We start from the raw sequence: 17,148 nt of genomic DNA, 5'->3' as shown, positions 1-17,148 counted from the left end.
AACAAGCGAGACGAAAGATGCCGAAGTGAAAGAACAATATGCCCTTCTCATTAACTTGTTTACAAATGAGAAGTTTCACCAGTGCCTCTTCTTCAGATTTCAAGCACCATTATTACTGTTAGACATGGGCTGCGTCCGAAAACCAAAGGTATCTGTCATGTTGCTTTGCTGACCCATCAGTCAATGAGACTAAATTATGAAGCCATTTCTATGGAAAGCCATAAGAGTCAAAATTCGTGTGTTTTGGCATTAAGCAAACGGCCTTAGGCATTACATAAACGCAGTACGCCGTCATGCGTTAAGTTAATGCGTGTTATTTTAGCACCTCTTGTATGTAAATTATGTTTTGCTTTTGTTAAAATGCAAGGAAATAATAATAAAAAAGCACCTCACGTAACTTAATTAGCCCATTAATTTGCTCATGTACAAAACTCCTCCTCTATCTCTTCGAGGGATCTATGGCCAGTCGGAGGATTCAAATCATTAACAGCAACCTTGTTTCACATTGCAAACTTACATTACACTGACTGCAGCCGATTTTTGGCAAACTAAGCTGGATATTTGCTAACCAAGACCCTATATACTAACTTTAAATCACAAATTGGTATTCACTTACTGCAGTGTGTGTGTGTGTGTGTGTGTGTGTGTGTGTTTTGCTAATATTACAGAAGTAAGCCTATATTAACTGTTTACAAACATATTTGCTGTTGGCCAGTTTGTCAACTTTCCTTGTTATTATGATTTATTGCATGAGATGTTGTCATATTCACATTGAAATCTTAGGAAGTTTGTTTATTTAAAATTATAATCTGCTGCAGACAGTCCTGGACATCGACCATTGCTGATTTGTAGTTGATACATAGGTTGATGTCTTCTTGTGATTGTTCTGTAACACAGATGGCAGATATTCTACAATATAATTTTTTTTCTATATTTCTATTATCTATATTCAAAAGATGTTTAAGGTAGTTGTGGTTATATTATATAGCGATATTTCATTGACCACACACTTTAAAACATGTATGATCTGCAGAGGTGTACATGGCTTTATTTGTATTTTGTCCAGGGTGATACAAAAACGGTCTTCGACTTAATACAGTATTCATGCCAAAGCATTCTTTTTTGGTTACTGATGCCATTGTAGCAAAACTGTATTCACAGTCGTAAATAATACAAATTATTAATTTATTCTGCAACCAAAAGTGTAATTACAAAGAAACAGTGAGTAGTATTCAGCTGGTCGTGTAATCTTATGCAAGCCCCCATGAAAATAGAAAAAGCGAATAGGCAATATAACATAATATAATCTAATTTAGCCTGATGGTGGACAGGTTGATGTGTCAGTATAACGTCCAAGACCAAGAAATTATTTTAATCAGGCTAAAGTAATTTATATTATTGAAAGATATGTTCAAAGGATTTGGTTCGGTGGCCAACAGCAAATATGTTTGTAAACAGTTAATAAATAGGCCTACTTCTGTACTATTAGCAACACACACACACACACACGCACGCACACACACACACACACACACACACACACACACACACACACACACACACACACACTGCAGTAAGTGAATACCAATTTGTGAGTAGATAGGGTCTTGGATAGTGAATATCCAGCTTAGTTAGCCAAAAGCTGGCTGCAGTCATTTATTGTGTGTTTGCAATGTTAAACAAAGGTTCTCCTTGCCGTTAAAGATTTGAATCCTCTGACTTGCCATAGATAACTCAAACATGATAGAGGAAGAGTTATGTACATGAGTAAATTAATGTGCCCATTGTCTCTTTTTGTTCTAAATGGATGAAAGAAAGTCATATGGACATGAGAGTCAGTAAATGTTGACAGAATTTTCATTTTTGGGTGACAGCGGTCTCATCTTGAACATTATGTTGACAGACGAACACTATACCACATTAACCTAACAGTAATAACTGTTAAAAATAAAGTCATAAAGCATGATATGGGCTAAAGTTTGACTACCACCAATTAGTGAATTGGTGGTAGTCAAAAAACTAGACTCCACCTTCATAATTCTGAGCATAGTAAACTATTTAATCAAACAATCAAAATGTGTTTACTCAGCACAAAACACTAATTATCCAGAGTTTTTTTTTGTGCAAAATAAAAGTATTTGAGTCTCCACCAGAGCTGATTTTGAGCTGGCAAGACTGAACACTTTCTCTGTGTTTAATAGAGCTATTACAAGTCATATGGAAAAAGTCATATGGGTTTGGAATAACTTGAGGGTGAGTAAATGATGACAGAATTGTAATTTTTGGGTCAACTGTCCATTTAAAAGAGAGAGGGGGAGGAAATACATGACAAATGGAAAGAGCATATAAGAGAGAGATAGAAGAAATATGCACACTCCTGGTAACCTGGTAATTTTACCTGTCAACAACCTAATAACAACATCCCACCAGTTCTACATGGTAATCACCACAAACAACAACAGCTTAATGCCCACATCCCTACAACAAAGTCTCCAAACAAAGAATGTCTCTCTTGTTGTCCAGGGATGTGGTCTGTACTTCCCCAAAAACACTGATTTTAGTGCAGTGTTCTTACTTTAAACTAAGCAAGTGAAGGTTCTGAAAGCTTCTCAAAACTTTAAAGGAGTGATCAGCACAACAAAGCTTTTGTCAGAACAAGCTAGTAAACTGTAATATGTTTGGCTAAAATAGAGCAGTGAAGAAAAAAGCAAGACATCATACAAATGTTTTAGCAAATCTTTCACAGTAATAAACATGTTCCAGAATGTTTTCACAAAACAATGTCCTTTGACAGCTTAGAAGACCCAAACAGACGGTGCTCTAGAATAAGTGAGTATGAGTCAGAGAAGAAAAATAACAAACAAATCGTCCGGAGGGGGTCGGCGTCACATGCTGATAAATCCAATCTTACACACGCATAAACACTGAGCTGACTGTGAAATGCTGAGACTGTTATGGGTCGAATCAAAGGCTTGTCACCAAGTGTGTTTGTGAAAGAGCTGCCTGTGCTCTAGTCAGTCATGCAGGAGTGTTTTTCAGCTTGTGAAGGCCTCAAACATGAGATCTTATGAAAACCAGCTGAGGCAAAATAAGAGAGCTCACACAAAGGGAGCGATTAAGTGTATATCCAACTGAGGAGTTGCACCAGAGCTGGTGGTGTGAGCATGCAAGGTTAGATTCTGTAATAAGTACATTTGGTTGTAAAAATTGTGAGTAAAAATGTAAAAATTTTTAAGTTTATGTTGTTTGATCTAATGGCTGATTACTTCTAAATATAGAAATATTGGCTGAAACAGTAAAAAGGCAACTGAACAAACCAATTTGACAGCTTCCTGTCTCACACAATCTCCTCTCTTGAATTTAATCTAGCCAGGAAAAAAGTTATACACTTGATTATACACACCCAGTCCCGGTGGTGGCTAATTAAGGCTTATATTTGTGTTATTGTGTGTTATCGACGGTTACGTCGATTGTGTGAAAAAGGTCAAGAAAATAAAACTGACCTCAAACCTGCTTCACTGTCTCCTGACTCCTCCATTGCCTGAACTAAGTGTATTACAGTGGTGCCGAGAAACCGGGTTTGGAGGAGAACGCTGCTATGGAGTCTTCACCGCTGGTCAAAGTCCTCAACGCCCTCACCAACATCCAGCAGACACAAACACACACATGACGGACATGTCCGTAAACTATCTCTCTCTCCCTCACCACCGCCCGCAATCGGCCTTTATCCCTCTCGGAGGCTTAATTAGCCTGATAAGGGACTGGGTGTGTATAATCATGACCCAGCCCAGCCCTCTGCCCTGCCACACCCCCATTCCCAACGAGATGTTGTGTGACTAGGGGTCACTCTAGAGAGCCCCAAATGCCTCTTAAAACACCTCTGATGTTTTAAGAAAAGGCCAATGAAAATTGCCGAATGGAATTTGAATGCCACTCCCCGGACATATGGGTATAAAAGGAGCTGGTGTGCAACCACTCATTCAGGTTTGTGCTGAAGAGCCGAGACCGAGTCCTGGCCATTACAGGGGGTACTTCAGTGTTGTGGAAGGAATGACACAACGTCTCGCAACCGCTTGTTCTGCCTTTTCTTCTCTTCTCCCGGAGAAAGAACTCGCTTGATTCCAGCTGGGGCCAAACGTATTCGCGTTGGTGTAGGTGTCCTTGGAAAAAGACACAGCGGAGACCACATTCGAAGGGGAGCCAATTGTCTAGAATATGTCACATGGTCTTACCGAGTCTTGTCGGCAGTGTCGCATGTGGAGAAGTCCTCGTGGTAGGTCCTACCCGGAGGGGAAAGAGCACTACAAACATGGTGACCAGTGGCAGAGGGGAATCTGCCCAAGGAGAGACACGGGTTTACCGTCAGAGTGACCGTAACGTGGAAGATTACATCATATGAGGTTACCAACAGGGAACCAATGCTGCCAGTGGTACACTCAGCATCCTTACTTGTTTGTACCTACCAACGCACGGGTCTTGTGAAGGTATTGGGTGTTGCCCAGCCCGCTGATCCACAGATGTCTGTTAGAGAGGCGCTGTTGTCAAAAGGCCCAGGAGGAGGCTACGCTCCTGGTAGAGTGCACCCGTAGTCACAAAGGATCTACAGAGTTACTTCCATTGAAGACCCCATATCGCCCCCAGTGCGTTGCAGTCTTTTGCCCATAGGCAGAAAAACTGAGGGGGGAGTAGTAGGAGTGGCTTTTCCTCGGAGGAAGGAAAGCCGCAATCACAACGTGGCCATATAATGTTCTCGCAGTGCGGACATGAACCATCCACAAATGCTGTCTCAGTGTAAGGCAACTATCGTAACTGTCAGAAGAGGAGAGATAACAATCGCAACCAGGAACTGCACATAACCGGAAAGGCATCTTTAAAAAGATGCTTTCCGTCAGTGTCCACTATTTTAGGGAATATCCACTTTTTTTAAGGAGAAATATACTTTTTAGTGCTCAGCACACCCCGCCGAAGCGCCCAGGGTCGTTCTCCACACTTATCTGTGCGAGAGGGGAGAAACCGCTGTGATGCGCCATAAAATCCAGCAGCCGCGGAGATCACTCTTTGCTGTTTGGATTGACAGTGGAATGCATCAACAGGATTAGCTGGAAGGCCAGCTGGCCTTATAGCCTGACTATCTGAAAAGAGCCCAAAACGTTTTAAAACCAGCCAACAGAACAACCTGACTAGGCTTGGAGACCAACTAATACCAACAAACAAGCTTAGGCAGGTTTTAGTTGTTTTTTTCAGCAGGGAACATCCTCTCCTGACTGTAAAAAAATTCTTCATAACTTTGCATGCACTTTTAAAATCCACAATTAAACCAACTCACAACATTCCTTTCAATTTCCTCAAAGGGCCTGATCTCGGTTAGTGTGGTCAAACATGATGTTGAGGAATGTATTGATTCTGGGTAAACTGCCCTGCGAAAGAAACTGTTTGTTTCTATTTGGTGGTTTACTCTGGCCAAACATATTGGCCTCCCCAATGGGCAAAGTTGCTGTGAGACCCAATGAGAATCCACCAGTGCAGAATTGTGGGAAAGGAGCTACATAAAACATGGGGACTGTGCCCATAAAGTATCAAAGAGCCAGTAAAAATGCTACACAAATACCACCAGTTTCAGGACATGTGTGTGTATTGTGTGCATGTGTATAATATTTGGCATGCATTTACATAATATTATGTGGTTTTTAAAACTGCACCCAGCCTCACTGATTCATTAAAATGAAGAAAGAAAAATACAGTTTAACAAAGGCTTTTTGTTACAAAGGATTGTCTTTTACTGGAGGGAAATTATGCATGAAATTCTTTTTGAAAAAATGCATGAAAGAAAACACAATTCAGCTTGTCTGCCGCCTGTTCTGAAAGCAAATTATGACATATCAAAGGAATACACATTATTTATGTTGAACTAGCTGAAAAGTATCAAAAAGTACAATGGAATTACGATGCTTTTGGACATACTAACACCACTGATTTCTTGGGATATCACGCTTTATGAATATAGTCTATATGGTGAATATAATGTAAATAACACATAATGCCATCACTGTACCATTGTACAACCACAGCGCTTTTTATAAGGACAGGTACCTTTACAATCCTCTCTATTCCTCTTCTTTCCTCCAATCTCTTATGTTCGAACTCTTTAAGATTAATTTGTCTTTATATATATATATATATATATATATATATATATATATATATATATATATATATAGAGAGAGAGAGAGAGAGAGAGAGAGAGAGAGAGAGAGAGAGAGAGAGAGAGAGACACATAGTTTATTTTATGTGTATTGTGCCTCTAATAAAATTTAGCATCTCATGGAATTGCTGGAGACATGCGATAATTTGATGATTTCTCTCTGTCTATCAAAGGTATGTTAATTTAATTAACTGAAAGCAAATTTATCCAATGTTGAAGCACACAAGTCATTGGAGATATCTGAGACGAGACAGCAACAACAGATGCGTGTAAACAATTCTAAGATATATGTGTAAAACAATCAACCCAATCAAAAAAAAAAAAAATTCCGCTTTCACCAATAAACTGTCACAGTGTTTGGCCTTCTCCCTATGCATTATATTCCAGTGACAAACATGGAGCAGTGACCCCGACGTCAACTCACAAAATCCACAATCCAAGTTTTGGATAGTTCAGACTGCTGAGAGACAGGACTAACATTCCCAAACATGAGATGAGAAAAATGGCATCATTTCCTTACTAGTTGATTGAAGGCGAAGAATGAATAGATAGGGTGATGACAGCAAGAGGGATAGTGAGAGAAAGATTTGAGAGAAAAAGACCCTATAGAGACAGATGAGGTAAATATCTTCAACAGAGGAAGACACTGAGTGCATAAGCAAAACATTTAAAAATATTAACTATACAATAAGAACTGAAGAAAACTAAAATAATGATGCAGTTTAATCATTTCAGTAGGGTCAATATAGATTTTTTTTTTCTAATTCTATTTTTCTAATTCTATATATATATACGTATATATATATATATATATATATATATATATATATATATATATATATATATATATGTGGCAGCGGGGCGTGGTCAAGCGCCCGTCCGGGAGAGAAAAGCGGTAAGGGCGCTCACACCTGAGCTAAATTATGTCTAACACCTGTCTCTAATTGCAGTAGAGCGAGGAGAGCGGATAAAAAGCCGGCAGCCACAGAGCATGGGGAGAAAAGAGCTGACAAGCAAACCCAGCGTTTGAAATTATATTGTGTGTGTGTGTTATTGAAACGACAAGAATAAGAGATTAAAAGGCTTACCTTGAGAGGAAGACTTGTTTCCTGTCCTCTTTCTATTGAGTGGTGTCACACTGGTGCCGAAACCCGGGAATAATTATGGAGCAAAGTCGCCCCATAGAGTCCTCCCAGCTGGCAGAAGTCCTCCAGTCCCTCGCGACGCTGCATCAAGGCCACCAGCAAGCCCTGGTTGAGCTCCGGCAGGACCAAGACCGCCGGTTTTTTGAGATCATGCGGGCTCAGGCAGAGGACCGGCTCGCCATCCGGAGCCTCCTCAGCCAGGAGACGGAGCCGGCCACAGCCGCGACCCCGACAGCCGCTCACGCTACCCCCGCCCACGCTACAGAAGATGGGGGCAGCAGATGATCCTGAGGCCTTCCTCGACTTGTTTGAGCGGACGGCCGAAATCTGGGGCTGGCCGCCCGAACAGTGGGCAGCCCGCCTAGTTCCTCTCCTGTCCGGGAAGCTCAACTCGCGGCACAACAACTGCCGGCGACGAATCTCCTGGCTTACACTGACCTGAAGAGGGCCATTCTGCAGCGGGTCGGTCGGAGCCCGGAAGAGAATCGCCAGCTCTTCCGGAGCATGAAGTTGGAGAAGTCCGATCGCCCGCTCGCGTTTGCCCAACGGCTCGGGACGCCTGTCGGCGCTGGCTGCTCGCGGGGACCACGACGCCGAGGGGTAATCGACCAGGTGGTACTGGAACAGTTCGCTCAACGGCTGCCTCGGAAGACGGGCGGGTGGGTCCAGTGCCATTGCCCGGCGCCGCTGGAGGAAGCTGTTCGGCTAGCGGAGGACCACTTGGCGGCGATCCCGAGGGCGGACGAGCCCTCTTCTTCTCTCTCTCTCCCCTTCCCTTGTTTCTGCCCATGCACTCGCCCCTCCCCTGTGTTTTCTCCTTCTGTTCTCTCCCCAGGGCCCGCTACTGCCCCGCGCAGGCGTGGAGGGTTCCAGAGACCTGTCCCCGGCCATGGGAGAATGCGCCCTCCCATTCCCCGTCTTTCAGCCGCTCTCCTCCTCAGGTGGGGGCTCGCCAGCACGCAGTGCGGCCGCAACGCCTGGGCCGGCCTGTTGGACTTGTGGAGACCCGGGCCACTTCCGGGATCAGTGTCCGCTGATGGAGGTGGGGACGGTGGTGCGGGTCTCCGACGCTCCGCAGGCTGCCCCCTATCGGGCTGGAGCATACCGGATTCGGTAAGGATCGGGGTATTTACCAAGCTTTGCTGGATACCGGCTGCAATCAGACCACCATCCACCAACGCTTGGTTCAACCCGGGGCTTTGGGTTTATCTAAACTGGTGAGGGTGAGGTGTGTGCATGGGGATGTTCACAAATATCCCATGGTGACTTTGGCAATTAAATTTAGGGGGAAAAAACATAGTGTGGAGGCAGCGGTTAGTTCCCGCCTCACCCATCCACTAATCTTGGGTACTGATTGGCCGAATTTTAAAGATATATTAGAGGGTATTTGTGCGGATGGGTCCTGCATAAAGAGGTGTGCGGTGTGCGATGCTTTGGCAGGGGAGGCGGAGCCGGGCCGCCCTCGGCTGCTCGAATGACGAGGGACGGGCGAGGTGGCCGCCTCCTCTCAGGGAATTCCCTGAAGGGGACTTTCCTCTAGAGCAGTCACGGGATCTAAACCCTTAAACATGCTCTTGACCAAGTGAGAGTGATTGATGGTCAACAGCTCCGCCGGGCGTCGCCATTGCATACCCCTACTTTGCTATGATTAAAGATCGGTTATATAGAGTGACGCAGGACGCTCAAACAAAGGAGGAAGTAACACAATTATTGGTTCCACGGAGCCGCCGGAAATGGTTTTCCAGGCGCCCACTACAATCCTATGGCCGGTCACCTAGGGGAACGGAAAACACTTCTCCATCTAATAGCCCGCTTCTATTGGCCGGGCATTGGCGGTGACGCCCGCGAGGTGGTGTGCGGCGCGTCGTGAATGTCAGCTGGTAAACCCACCGCCACCCCAAAAGCGCCATTGCGCTCTCTACCATTAATCGAGGTCCCCTTCGAGAGAATTGGGATGGACCTCGCCGGGCCATTAGAACGGTCAGCACGCGGACATCGCTTCGTGTTAGTCCTAGTGGATTACGCAACGCGATATCCGGAAGCAGTGCCTCTGAGCAACATCTCAGCACGTAGTGTTGCAGGGGCACTCTTCAAGATAATCTCCCGGGTGGGGATTTCGAAAGAAATCCTCACCGATCAAGGCACGACTTTTATGTCACGAACACTTCGCGAACTTTACGAGCTCTTGGGCATTAAATCGATTCGCACTAGCGTTTACCACCCGCAGACAGATGGCCAGGTGCGCCCCCAAATTGATAAAACCGCAGGGATTGCGACTTGCCCTAGACCTAAGACCAAAAAGGGGGTGAGGCAGTTCCTGGGGCTGGCTGGCTATTATAGAAGGTTCGTGCCTAATTATTCGGATAGTTATACCAGCCCGCTGACTGACCTCACTAAAAAGGGGGCTCCAGATCCGGTCCAATGGTCAGAGCACTGCCAACAGGCGTTTATGCAGATTAAAGCCGCACTTTGTGGGGGGCCGCTTCTTCATGCACCTGATTTCTCTCTCCCTTTTATTTTGCAGACGGACGCTTCAGACAGAGGGCTGGGGGCCGTACTCGCGAGGTGGTGGAGAGGGAGGAGCCTCAGTGCTGTACATTAGCCGGAAGCTCTCTTTGAGGGAGACTAAGTACAGCACCGTGGAGAAGGAGTGTTTGGCCATCAAGTGGGCGGTCCTCACCCTCCGGTATTACCTGCTGGGGCGGGCCTTCACCCTCTGCTCGGATCATGCCCCACTGCAGTGGCTCCACCGCATGAAAGATACTAACGCCCGGATCACCCGCTGGTATCTGGCCCTGCAGCCTTTAAGTTCAAGGTGGTCCACAGACCGGGGTGCAGATGGCTGCCGCTGATTTCCTCTCCAGAAATGGGGGAGTGGTAGGCAGGCCGGATGACGCCTCGGCCTGAGTCGGGCGGTGGGGGTATGTGGCAGCGGGGCGTGGTCAAGCGCCGTCCGGGAGAGAAAGCGGTAAGGGCTCACACCTGAGCTAAATTATGTCTAACACCTGTCTCTAATTGCAGTAGAGCGAGGAGAGCGGATAAAAAGCCGGCAGCCACAGAGCATGGGGAGAAAAGAGCTGACAAGCAAACCCAGCGTTTGAAATTATATTGTGTGTGTGTGTTATTGAAACGACAAGAATAAGAGATTAAAAGGCTTACCTTGAGAGGAAGACTTGTTTCCTGTCCTCTTTCTATTGAGTGGTGTCACAATATATATATATATATATATATATATATATATATATATATATATATATATATATTAATATTGTAATTTGGTATGTCTTGCTTATGCAGTCGAGATTGCATGGACTCCACAAGTTTGTTTAAAAACCTGATGATCCATGTTATCAGCATAGTTTTAGAATGCTCCCAAGATCTCCTTATGTGTTTCAATGGAGGCAATGGGTCACACATTTTATTAAAGATTATTTGTGACCTAGAAATATTGCAGAATCTTAAATATTTCTTCTTTTTTATAATTTATATTTATCTTAAATCTAAATTAAGATTTAAAAATCCTATAACTTTTCTTAATTTAAAAAATTATAAATATTTTTTTTTTTTTAAATGACAGAGAAAAAAAATCTCAGATTTTCAATGTGGTCTCAGACCCCACTGTACCTCAACCTACTTTTGAACCCCAAGATCAAGCTCTCCCCCTCCCAGCTTTCAAACACAATCAGTAAATGTTTAAACAGAGCCAAAAAATTTGTCTTAATTCGCAGTCACATCACACATGACCCTCGAGAGAGGTCAGACACTGACAAAAGCCTTAGCAATCTGAGATGCTTGAGAGCTTGGAAGAGTCTCAGAAAACTGTGAGGCTTTTTGACTGGGACATGAAGGCCAAAATTCAAGTTTACCCTTGGAAAACAAAGGTTACACTTCTTTTTCAGTCCATCTTTATTTGCTATTATTGCTGTAATCTTTATATTACAGTCAGGGCTGGACTGGGTGGTGTTGTCGGTCCTTCTCTACATATCGCGCTGCTGTTTAGTGGTCCGTTCTGCATAACGCGGCAGCACATTTTTGCTTATCGCGGCCCATTCGGCCCGTTGCGTGGAAGATCCGCCAGCCCGCTCGGTTCTCCTTATGGCCAGTCCGCCCCTGATCGGCCCCAAAGACCGTCGACCCACCGGGAAAATGCCCAGTATGCCAGATTACCAGCCCAGCTCTGATTACAGTATATTCACTTCAGCTGACATTAGATTTGAGTGTATTAGCAACTGGAAAGATTTAAGAAAGGCTGCACATCTTAGGTGAAATTTTGAGGTAAATTCAGAGGAAGAGAAAGTTATTTTAGGACAGATATGGACACTATTTAGATAATTATAGACAATGTGAATGTTCATTAAGAATGTACATTGTGTCATATATGATTTAATGTTTTCAAGATATTAAAAGTGTCAATGTAATGAACATTCATTTTAGTTGCTGCTCACCATTTTGGATGTCCTTCATGTCTAAATGAAGACTGGACATCAGTATCCCCACCGCCTGAGAACGCTTGCTACTCAGTAGCTTGGCAACCTAAGAGAGAGAGAGAGAGAAAGAGAAAGAGAGAGGTGGATATTTTATTACACATTGGTAAAAGAATAACCACTTTATACTAGAAGAAAGCATAAATTCCTGAGTTATTTTAAAACAAAGGTTTGTCCTGACTATTATTGCCGGCGACAAAAATATATAAACACACTTTTTCATTTTGGCTGACCCCTATTTAATAGCATACAGAGGTACTTTGGCCTAAAAAGGAAGCCAAAAACAAAGGCAATGCATTAATACAGGGGCATCTCACTCCTCAGTGTGCTGGGAAAGGTCCTGGCAAGGATTATTCAATATCGCCTTGCTAGGCATGCTGAGGAGAGGCTTGCGGAGCCCTAATGTGGTTTCAGGAAAGGGTGGTCCTACACAGGTGCCATATTTTCGGTCTTTCTGCTACAGCAGAGGTGTAGGGAATTCCAAAAAGACCTACATCTCTGCTTAATTGACCTGGTCAAGGCCAATGATACCATCAGTAGGCCTGGGCTCTGGGTTGTTCTTTGTGCTTTCAAAGTCCCTGATCCTCAGCTCATGATCATTAAGGACCTTCAGTGGGCCCGGGTAAAACTATGTGGCTGGGAGTCAGAGCCATTCCTGTACACCTTGGGGATGTGCTCTTGCTCCCACATGATTTAATATCTATTTTGACCACGTAGTTCATGAAGCCTTCAATAGCTGTAATTTCCATCTGGTTCAGATACAATGAGAGGCTGATCAATGGCCGGGTGTGGTCAAGGGTTGGCTCTCTGTTGCTCAACCATGTTATGTATGCCGATGATCTGGTAATTGCTGCTCACTCAGAGGAGGAGTTGGGGGTGCTGCTGCTGAACCTGGAGCTTGTCACTAAGAGGTGGGGCCTTACCATCAGCCCCACCAGCGCCTGCCTGGGTACTTTATGCCATCGGACACTCCACCCCCAGCTTCCAATTGGTGATAGAGCAGTTGTGGAGAGAATGGAGAGTTTTCCATACCAGGGCAGTGTGCTCATGACCCGCTCGAGTTTAGCAGCAGAGATCTCACTCCGAATGAGGCGAGCTTTTCATTGGTTGCATAATGCTGTTTGGAACTACCTGGTCTGTCGCTCTGCACAAAGCTTCAGGTCTTCTCGGCCAAGGTCATTGCCTCCCTTCTCTATGCTTGCAAAACGTAGACCCCGTTAATGGAACATCTTCGCTGGTTAAAAAAATTTAGGCTGGCCTGCCTACGATCCATCCTGGGTTTAACCAGGCTGGATTGTGTGAGGAGCTCACAAATCCTTGAAAGAGCTGGACAAAGTCCCATCGGTGAGCTCCTCTGACAGGCAAGGCTGCATTGGCTGGGCCATGTAGCCTGCATGCCCATCCACTGCTTGCCTAAACATCTTTTGTTCAGCTTAATTGAGAGGGCTAAACAGGCGCAGCATGGGCTGGAGAGGAGATGGAGTGATGTGGTACAGGAGGATGTGGAGCTGAGTGGACTTGCCGCTGACTGGTACCAGCGGTGTCAAGATCTGCCTCAGTGGAGTAGGATTGTGAAGGACGCTACTGGGAAGTTGGAGGCAGTAGCCCTCCAATAACTACAGAGGGCAGAGGAGCGACACTCACAACAATGAGCGGAGTGCCAGATGGCTAAAGCACAGCAAGTTGGCTCAGTAGGGGGCACAGGTGGTCCATCAGCCAGTCATCTCAGTCAATTGACCAGTGGCATCTGGGTCTGCCCTGTCAGCGGGCTTTCAACACTTCACATGGCCTCAAGGTGCACATAGCCTGGCACAAGCATCGTGGTGACGTCACTGCCACTTAGTTGCGAATGGCGGTTGTTGTTGTTGTATAGGGTATTCCTTACATACAGACTATATTTTCAGTACTGTGCTTTTACCACAGTGGCAGTTCAGGCTTTGGAGGTGAACACATTCCTTCTCTAAGCAGCTCTGTAGCGCCACCTAGAAGATGGACATGTTCAGAGGATTCTGTAGTACATCCCTTTTGTGCTACCATAACCAAACTTTGTACACATGTAGATCTCATCAAGCCGGACAAATTTCGTGCTGAAAATCATAAGCTCCACCCAAATGGAAAATGGCCATTTTTGATTGTTTGAAAAATGCATGCGCTGGAATTTAATATACTCCTCCAAGGGATTTCATGTTACAGGTACCAATTCTGGGCGACATCATGCCAAGACATTGATTATGCTAAATTGCAAACAGATTTTTGATATATCGAGCGGTGTCACCATGGCGACGCGATTTAATAACAATAAAAAATGTGAAAAAGGAAGTGTCTCATATCTTCTGCATGCATCGTGTGATTTATATATAAATGTAGCCAAATGTTTGGCCTTGCGAGCAGATTACATTGATGTGGCTATTGTGGGTCATGGTCGTAGTGTCCCAACTGGCAGAAGAAAGTGTGGCACTTTTAACAGACTTTGAAATATCCCTCTTTTGTTTACTTGAATTGCTTAACATTTTTTTGGAATAATGTAAAGATGTCAAAAATGTTGAAATTCTGAAGGGATTCTTGATATCTTAAACAGTGTTGCCATGGCAAAGCATTAAATGTCATTATTCTTTTTATGTATATTCATGTTTTTGAGGTACTTTGCTTGCTTGAATTTTCATGATATTTTGCACACACATCATAGTTGTGTGTGCAATTCATGTATACAGAATAGGGCTGGGCAAAATTGTACACATGGGTGTGGCTGGGGTGCTCTGTAGTGCCACCTACTGACAAAAGGGGTGGGGTCAGTTTCTTCTACGGTCGGCAATCTTGTTAAATATATTGTTCTCATCAAGCCACACAACTTTCAAAATTACAGTCATTAGATCCACCCAACAAGAAGCCGGCCATTTTGAATTGAATGTGCATTTTTTGGAAAACTGCAGGCCCTGAACTTTTGAATACTCCTCCTAGGTGATGCATGTGACTGGCACCAATCTTTGACAATATTATGCCAAGACATTGAAGACACTAAATTGTGAACAGATTTTTGATATATTGAATGGTGTTGCCATGGCCATGCAATAAATTAAGGGCACAAATTTGAAACAGGAACTTCCTTATATCTTCGGTGTGTATTGTATAATTTTGATGAAAATTCAGCTGTATGTTTGTAATGGGGGCTGATCACATTTGTGTGGTTATTATGGGTCACAGTCATAGCACCACCAACTGGAAGCAGGAAATTAAGGCAGTTTTAACAGTCTTGTGTTTACATGAATTGCTTCAAAATTCTTTAGAATGTCAAGACACTGCTGATATAAAATTCTAAATGGATATTTGAAATCTTATATACTGTTTCCATAGCAGTTTATTTAGTAGTTTTTAAAATGAAATAAAAAATCTATAGAGGTTTAAGTATTTATATTATTTATGCATTTGGCAGACGCTTTTATCCAAAGCGACTTACAGTGCAATTATTACAGGGACAGTCCCCCCGGAACAACCTGGAGTTAAGTGCCTTGCTCAAGGACACAATGGTGGTGGACGTGGGGTTAGAACCTGTGACCTTCTGATTAACAGGCCAGTGCTTTAGCCACTACACCACCACCACTCACGTCTATTAAGTCTATTGTAATGAAAATTTACTGCACAATCTTTAAATTTTTCATATAAATAACATATAATACAAATATCAACTGAAATTGAAAAATACTAGAAAATCAAAGCCATGTCAATATCTAATCCAGTTCTGATTGGAACTGGGTTAGACTTGATCAGACGCAATACCAGAAATGTCCAGTAGAGGACAGCCAAGCTCCATTGTTGTATGGTTCCCAAAATACCACTTCTCAGTCCCTCCAGGATTTTGCAGATCTTGTCTAGAAGGATCTCTCTTTTGTACATATGTGTAACTACGTTCATAAGATATCTATGTTTATCAAAAGAACAACTTCAAGTTAAAGATCTGTTTAAGATGGCTAGCAAAACAACAAGGGAATGCTAATTTAATTTGAAACAACATAAGTGTTAATTATGCAGTATTAAGAATATAGCAACATATATGCCACAGTGATGTACTAAAGGAATTGAGAATGGGTGATGAGCGCTCCTCATTGCTGCGAGCTCTGCAGTTTGTACTCTTTTCCAGTCGAATCCCATAGCAAAATGCAAACAAATGTGTCCCCCCACTCAAGACATACATCCACTGAGGTGCGGATGCAATCTTTGTTAATTAAAATATAAAGTGTTATATGGGCAGATTAGAACCCTAAACCTCTTATGCAAAGGGTGAATTAATTACCACTAGACCACCTAGTCAGACTCTTTTTACCAGCACTGATTGATGTACTTCTCCACAGCACACATTCATCACAGCTAGTGTTTAATCTTCACCCTGCATGCTGCGAATGAGACAAAAACCCACGTTTATCCAAAGAATCACTAACATTCACTTAAAATCCCCATTAGTTATCGTGATTCAAATTTGAAGTGCTATTAATACAGTAGGCTACGAATCAGAAAATGGCAATATATTCTGAACACTTAGATGCTAAAAGTAAATGTTCATAAATGTTTTTACTGATATAAAAAGGTAAATTATATAGATATATGCAATATACAGAATATGACAATATGACAAAAATGAAAATGTTTATATATGTAACATGTTTATTTAAACACTTGTGGAAGAGTACATAAATGCTCAAAAATATGAACTCTGATTGTATTTGTTCATATATGGCCATATACCAGATTTAAATATCAGACAATGTTATAATGGCAACAAGCCTAATTATTGAATCCTCATTTGTGTTTTAGTTAACAGATTTGTTGTACATCTATTTTAACTTTAGATACGTTTTCTTGCATTCTCTGAGGCAGAACATTTTAATACAAAAATAATTAAGGGTCTTCCAATACACACAGGTTTCACCTTAATGTATGGTATTTTTGTGTGCATTTTTTATTTATTGTTTTGGTTGCTAACTGCATATTCAGTTTTATATGCATTTATATCCTTTTACAGGACATTTACAATGTAATTAACACAATTACAAAGGTATATAATGATGATTTGTGAGGTTCACTGCAAAACAACCCCAAACAATTTAGCAAATTACATCACAAAATTTGAGAAAAGCCGCAGAAAATGCAGTCATTTTGTAATCCAAGCTAGCCAAATTACGTGGCCATTTCCTAACTGCACCATAATTTGATAACCAAACTTTCATCATGGAAATGTAATGGATTATATTGTGACAAACGAAAAAGTGAAATTCCTGGATTTGTTGCCCCAACATAACTTTGAAACAGTGCATGTGTCATGATG

General features: G+C 43.0%; 1 protein-coding gene across 1 annotated transcript in view; it reads right to left on the bottom strand.

Annotated features, from left to right (window-relative positions):
- The window catches only part of fmn2a (formin 2a), a 66,359-nt gene that overhangs the window by 22,106 nt on the left and 27,105 nt on the right, over positions 1–17,148 (bottom strand). The window contains exon 6 of the mRNA XM_052145766.1: positions 11,793–11,880. Within this exon, the coding sequence (XP_052001726.1) occupies positions 11,793–11,880 (88 nt within the window). The remainder of the gene's footprint in view (positions 1–11,792; positions 11,881–17,148) is intronic.

This window comes from Xyrauchen texanus, chromosome 16 (genome assembly GCF_025860055.1).
Source record: "Xyrauchen texanus isolate HMW12.3.18 chromosome 16, RBS_HiC_50CHRs, whole genome shotgun sequence".
Classification (NCBI taxonomy): Eukaryota; Metazoa; Chordata; class Actinopteri; order Cypriniformes; family Catostomidae; genus Xyrauchen; species Xyrauchen texanus.
Note: the sequence above shows the minus strand (reverse complement) of the source record. Positions and strands in the feature narration are given on the sequence as shown.